The following is a 7,404-nucleotide window of genomic DNA, read 5'->3' as shown; positions in this document are numbered from 1 at the left end:
CAAGAAGCAACTCAGGGCTTCTGGACCTTTGGGGTGAGCTGTGGACTCCTAAAGCATCTTTAATTACCTTCTGGAAGAAGATCTAGAAATTTGGAGAAGATTGGAGAACTTTTGGTAAAAAGCTCCATAAAGGGACCTACCCGCCATCGAGAGTTAAGCTGACTTACGTCGACTGCTTCCGAGCCTGACTTGCAGGTTCGCCCCGCTGAAAAGCTCCAGGAGCCCCAGACTTCCAGGATTTCACGAGGGGCTCCTGGAAAGGCAATCCGACTATGTTGATTAGAAATCGGCTCTGACGTCAGAGACAGAACGCTCAAAAAATGTGACTAAGTATTTTGCATGATTGTGGGGATTTGCGTAAACAATTACACAAATCCGGCGCAAACAGAGTATAAATATGCCATTTTGTCTCACTGCTCATTACCAAGCTACCAAGAGTGGACCGAGGTTTAATTAATTGACACCTAACTGAACCCAGTGGTTATTAGTGGCCTATTTTTAAGTGTGGGTACTTACCTGCCCTTACCAATAATCCAACACAGAGTCACCAGTAAAAGGCAGAATTTGGAATGGAACTAAATTGGGAGGCTGCTAAGGGAGCACTCTATCTGTGCCTGCTACTGCTTGTGCTTTCTCTCTGGGTTAGGCTAACCTGCTACTGTTGTCCCGCTGCACATTGTGTGCTTGTGAAGGGACAACATGACTATCATCATCATCTCCTTGGAATCACTGGAAGAGCAGTCATCGAATGGTACTCTGCCGACTAAAAAATCACTTACATAATCAGCTCTATTGTCCTCTCCCTCAGATGCTGTCTCAGTATCTGCTGTCTCGTCTCTGTTATTGCCTGAGAACTGTCCTCTGTAACCCGAGTTAGGGATTGAGCAGCAGTCATCCAATGAGATGCCATCTCTGCTACTGGTTAAACGGTCCTTCTAAACACTATCCTAAGTAGAAGGCAGATGTGTTGTTCGCAAAATGTTGGTGGTTGAGTGTGTGAGAGATGTGTGCAGCAGTAAATAACGTTGGTCACCTTACTTTTTCTCCTTCCCTCAATCAGCAGGTTCTCCAAAGACACTGATGAAAAACAATGAAGACACACGCACAAACTAATACTTCACCACACCAAATACCCGTCATCACAACCTTTAGGGCCTGTGGTGCCAAGAGCTGCAATCTTTTTTGACACTCCCCCTCCCCTGACCTCAACTTTGGAATCCCTCACTACCACACAGCAAAAGTTCCCCTTATCTTTCAATAGCCCCCTCGCACTAACACCAACTGGCTTTACTAATCTAATTGCTATCCACATAAAATACAGATCTGTTCTTTCCAGCATGCATATTAACCTTCTGTGCTACTTGATGGTGTCAAAACTGTCATTAAAGTCTGATCTCTCACCCAAGCAGGAACAGAATCGAATGAGTTATCTTGACATTTTTATTGCTGCCTGAAAGCTGTAGAATTATATATATAGATATATACGTATATATCTGTTACTCTCGTTATATATAGAGTGTCTCTCACTCTTTCTCTGTCTCTCTCACTCTCTAAATATTTATATATCTATATATATATATATATTCTTCAAATGCAAAGTGCTCAAAAAAAGGGCTCCAAACGCCATTAAGGGGTGGTGCGGTAACAACCGGCAGAGCGCTCCGGTTAAACTTCAATAATAGCAAAAGAACATCCACAAAACGCGTGTACGGTAATCCACCCACAGCAGAAGGCCGTGCATGGTGGCAACTGGCTGAAGGGCCTGCAGCCAGCCCCCATAACTACCAAAACCCATGCTGCGCATGGCTGAGGGCCATGTGCAGCACAGGGTTGGGCACAGGGGCTAGCCTAGGGCTAGGCCCTATGGCAAACCCCTAACCACCCAACCACAAGCTGAGTACAGCATTTGGCGATGCACAGCAGTAGTTGGCTGCAGATCTGCATACCCTCCTCCTCCAGTCAATTTTAGTCCCTGGGACCACATTCCCTGGGGCCCAGCATTCGAAAATGCTATTTTTTTGGTGCAGGTGGTGCTGCGCAGGCCCCCTCCCCTGGCCGATCTCGTCCCAGGGACTCCATCCCTGAGGTTGTGTCTAAATATATATATATTTTTCTGGGGAGTGGTGTTGCGTACCCCCCTCCCTAGCCGATCTCGGCCCTGGGGACCCTATCCCTCACAGAGGGGGAGTCTGAAGAACCCCTGTGGTCCCAACCAGCTCCCCACCTCCTGGGGAGAAGGCATGGCTGGAATGGAGAGGGAGCTGCTAAAGCAGCTCCCTCTCTGTGAGAGCAATGTTTTCTCTGTTTCCCTGCCTGCATCTCTGTGGGCAGAAACACACAGCGAACTTCCATTCGCCTGAAGTGAGAGCTGTTTGACAGCTCTCACTTCATCCATACAGAGTGTTTCCAGTGGTTTGGGCACCATCCCTATTCCAAATCCCTATGAAAAAAGTTATAGGGAAAAAGTGTTTTGTCAGCCCCTGCTTGACGGATGACGCGAAAATGTTTTTAAAAAAATATTTATATATATATATGTAAATAACTATACACCAGGAGATAGTTATAGTTTGGACCATGTTTCCATAGAAAACGTGTTTTTTTGACTTGTCTATATATTTGAATCTTTGACACTATTTAATGACTCTTCAAAGAAATATGCTGGTTATTCGTGTTGCCCGTGGAAAGTTTTGGGTTCATCTGTTAAGTGTGGCCAAGAAAAAGAGGGAGTAAAAAAACATGCGTTTCCCTTGTTAGTTCCCATAGGAGTTTTGAACATGACTACAGTCCAAACCACTGAGGAGAATTTCACCAAATTTGGCAGAAAGGTAGCTTTTGGTACACAGATTATGCTTTTCGTTATTTAATGTAAAACTGTTCAGAAGTTTAGGAGAAATTATGGAAAACCAAATTTTACATTTAGGGATGCGGACCATTGTAAAAATGTTTTGCAATTAATGCAATTAATTTGCGGATGTGCGTACCAACAGTAATGCTGTGATTCGCTTGTCTCAACCTGACCAGACAGTTGCAGCTGCTATTGTAGGTAATGGCACATGGTCCCACAGGGGCTGAAAAATAAAATGAAAAGTGTCATAAGGGTTCAGGTTTGAGGTACCTGGACCTCAGGGCTGTGATATAGGGGTCTTTGAAGGTGAAATTATGACCTTAAGATTACTTTTTTCACGTCAAACTATATTCGCAAATAGGGGGTGACACTCAGCGTGCCCCCATGTAATGTAGCAACGAATTAGAAAATATCGTTAAAAAAAACTCATTCATACACTAAATCATTCACTCATAGAAGCAGACAGACACTCATGCACCCAATCACAGACCCACTCAGAGAGTCATACACTGCTTAATTTCTATGGTTTTGTGTGAGTAAATTGAGAACCTAACTATAAGGTCTCTGTAACCTTTTGTTTTTTAATGAATTGCTATTTTTGTTTTTCAATTCTATTTCCTAACAATAAAGTCCTTCTAACCTTTTTTTTGGTCCCTCTCTCAATATATATATATATATATATATATATATATATATATATATATATATTTAAATAGACATATAGATATATCTATATATATGTATCTATATCTATCTATCTATCTGTCTGTCTATCTATCTATCTATCTATCTATCTATCTATCTATATATATATATATATATACTATATATATTTAGAGTGAGAAAATCTGCTTCTCTCTCTATGTGTGTGTGTGTGTGTGTATTTATTTATATATATACTTTGCATCAGAGGATTTTTTGAACCCCTACCTGGTGATGGCAATGGTTGTAAGACGCACAAGGGAGGGTCTGATTGTGATGCACATTGGCCGTCACATGCGCTAAAGGGGTCAAAGTGTTCCTTGACAAAAATGTAAATGCATTCAATAAAGAAAAGGAATGGGGGTGTTCAAGGTTACTATTGTACATGGACCACATTCTAATGTTAGAGAGGTAAGTGAATTTGAAAATAGCTGGCTAGCATATACATGCTTGTGCTACTAGACCACTCAATGGACCAAATGAAAGGAGATTGATCAGATATACAGTTAAAGCCTGTGAAACATCTCTTCCTCTGTTAAATGCCATTAATTGGCTAGATAACATGGTGAGGGCTAGAATACTGCTAAGGCTCTGGCTTGGTTCGTTAATAGAGAGAAAGGCTCTAAAGCCATTTGGTGGTTAGACATTTTCATGGAAGTTTGGTTACTAGTGAACCCAATATTAATGCAATAGTCGATGAATATTATAGCAACCTGTATTCTCAACAGACTTGGGACCAGGCTCCTAGCATTCAGCCCTCCTCAGGGAAGTGTATGATTCCTTGTGCCTGTTGATCTCCATTGAGGAGAAACACATATGAATCACAAGGTAGGGGCAAAGCATTCATGGGCTGGAAGTTTGAGCACTGAATTGCAGACTGTGTAACTTCAAGCTTGAATCGCTGCTCATGTAGCATGCCTCTGTAGTGAACTGAAGGCCTTGAGGGGCTATTGGCTATAGGAAGTATTTTGTCATCTAGAACTCAGCAAATGCCAAAAAGGGATAAAAATGTGTTTGAATGGTGACATCAGATAGTTAACGTAGATTTTTGAAGTTCCCAAAGGACACTTACAAGGTCATGAATAAGAGAACTCTGCCTGTGTAAAATCTCAAACCCTTTTTTGTACTTAAACATAGCATTACATTTGAACACGCATAGGGCCTTATTATGATTTTGGCAGACGGAAAAGCCCGTCTGCCAAACTCCCAACGGGTAAGTTGCCACCATTTTGGCAGCCTCCCCACTAGGCCCATTATGAGTTTCCTGCTGGGTCATCAGGCAGAAACCGCAGTTTCCACCCTCTGGCCCAGCAGGAAATGGCCTACAGCATTGTCTCTGGATCAGAATAGAGCTGTTGTCAATGCTGTAGTGCACAGGGTGCACCAGCAGCCTTGCAATGTTGACTGTCTGCAAAACATTGCAATGGTGCTGGCAGGGGGGCCCATGCACTGCCCATCTCAAGAGCATGGTGCGGGAACACCCTTGGGGCCTCTTGCACCCGTTCTCTGCCAGCCTTTTCATGGTTGTGCTACCACCATGAAATCACTGGTGGAGGACAAAGTCGGAATCCCCAGGGCAGTTCTGCCTTGGCAGATTAGGACCAACATGACGGCCCGTCCGCCGGGACAACTTATCCTGATGGTGCTGGTAGGCCGACCGTGGCACAATCACCGTGGTTGGAATGTGGCACTCGGACCGTCGCATTGGCGACGGTTCAACCTCCACCGCAAACTGATCAGTTATGAGACCGCCAGGTTCGTGATGAGGTCTATAGTGTTTTTATCAAGATGATTTTCAAGTTTATATTATAAATGAATTGCAGTAGGCTTGAGGCACAGCTGTTTTTATCTCTGCTATAATAACAGGTGTATTTTTAGGGGGGAATACGTACTGTCAATATATAGGTTTGTACAGGGCATGGAGGAAGTTCATAAGAGTGCTTTTGCAGAACAAGGCTATTACCTTCCTGTTTTTGCATATGGCATATCACCCAACTCCCATGTGATTTTGGTAGTTGACCAGGGCCACAGTATTTGTAATATCTAGGCACATGCATGACGAAACACCTCAGGTTACCACTATGCACTTAGATATTCATAAACAAGCAGCTATGGGATTATTTGCATACAGATTTAAGACTATAGTGCTGAAATCAACTGGTTTTATAGTAAATGTTTTAATTATTTTCTTCTAATGAGTTATGAGTCACCTTGTATATTTTATACTGTTTAATATGATAAATTGTAATGGATTTAAATGAGCAAAAACAATAAATGAATTTACGTACTCACTAGTTGTTCAAAGGGTCTCAATTGTGCATGAGTGTCCCCACTTGTTATGCTACAAAAAACACTGGTCATTGTTGATGCCAAAATCATGACCAACATTCTTGCACTTAGGTTGGCTCCATTGTAGCTGAAATTGGGGCACCCAAGACCCAGTGATTTTGTCTCAGAACTCCCTGAGGTTCCCTAAAGTGTGGACTTCTCCTGTACCCTCTTGACACAAAACGAACACAACCAAATTTGCAAAATACAGACCATTATAGCAGATCATAGAAATCTAGAGCTGATGTGCTTCTTTTGGAAGATAAGTTCCTAAAGGTTACATGAAAACACAAAAGCAGGAAAACAAGGAAAAAGACAGTCGCAAACAACCAGTCCTAGAGCCATGTAGCAGGTTGGTGGACATGTAGTAAAAGCAAAAAGTGCATTAGATTGACCAGTTGAACTTTACATCAATTGTGAGTGGGCTATGAATCACCACTCCAGGGATTGCTAAAAAAAAAACTCCTATTGCCTGCCTACTGGCAAATAAATTAAACAACCTCCAAGGTACCTAAAAGAGAAAAGCCAAAAAACAGAAAACTTTATGTCTGATCACAATTTGCACAGTACTGCGGTAACTGTAAAATCAGAAGTGATTTTACCATTGCTGTGAATCCCCATCATTACTGTGCAATTACAAGTAAAACCCATGGAATGGGGAATTACCATGTGGGATTGATTATTGCACTCGTAAAAAACATATATATTTCCAGAATGCATGTGGGTTTAATACATACATATTCTGCCTGCTCTGAGCAGATGGTAAATTTATGCTGGAACCTGTGGCTGGTGTGAGGGGCGAGAAATGGAATGATGAGATTAGGGAAGGTAAGGCAAGGATATATTTCTACAGAAGGGCGGTTAGGCTTGGCATTGGGTGCAGCAAAGGCCTAATGCATTTTTTCCAGTTGGAATTACCAGCCAGAAAAAATCAGATAGGTACTACCCATCTCAGAAAAACTGAGTGTGGAAAAACCTACCCACTTTGAATCAGGCAGAATCAGAATAGCTACCTAGGAAGCTTCTAAATTATTGTAGGGTCCCTCCAGCCCTGGATTATTTAAATGACTACGACACACACAGAGGTCTATAGCAGACATCTTTATTCCTCAGCATACAATCAAACACTGCGCTCAGATTAAGTCATAACTGTTACTAACCACACACTAACTCCTCCCTGCAAGTTATGTAATTCCTCTCACGGGCCTGTCTAGAATTGCAAGGGTTCTAGCACACATTGTCTCATGACACTACATCCCCCCTTGTTAAATAAAAAAAAGTATAAACAACAGCCACATTATATTTCTTCATTAAGTCATCCAGTGTTTGACAGCTCAGTCTTGTTTTACAGATCTACTAATACCAGAAAAATGTGGGGAAGACTGTACCCGTGGATGGGATTGCCACTTCAACAGTTACTACAAATACATTCCAAATGCGAAGAGCTGGACTGATGCTGAGGTAAGACACGGGAAAGCTCTCTACATTCTGCCCAGTTTCCCCATTAATTCTCTTTACCTGTTATTTAT

At 42.2% G+C, this 7,404-nt stretch overlaps 1 protein-coding gene across 1 annotated transcript in view; it reads left to right on the top strand.

Moving 5' to 3' along the window:
• Positions 1 to 699: 699 nt before the first annotated feature.
• LOC138301687 (lectin-like) overlaps positions 700 to 7,404 on the top strand; it is a 173,217-nt gene continuing 166,512 nt past the window's right edge. Inside the window, exons 1-2 of the mRNA XM_069242202.1 lie at positions 700 to 751; positions 7,227 to 7,336. Coding sequence (XP_069098303.1) covers positions 700 to 751; positions 7,227 to 7,336 — 162 coding nt within the window. The remainder of the gene's footprint in view (positions 752 to 7,226; positions 7,337 to 7,404) is intronic.

The sequence above is a fragment of the Pleurodeles waltl genome, chromosome 6 (genome assembly GCF_031143425.1).
Source record: "Pleurodeles waltl isolate 20211129_DDA chromosome 6, aPleWal1.hap1.20221129, whole genome shotgun sequence".
In the NCBI taxonomy this organism is placed as follows: domain Eukaryota; kingdom Metazoa; phylum Chordata; class Amphibia; order Caudata; family Salamandridae; genus Pleurodeles; species Pleurodeles waltl.
Note: the sequence above shows the minus strand (reverse complement) of the source record. Positions and strands in the feature narration are given on the sequence as shown.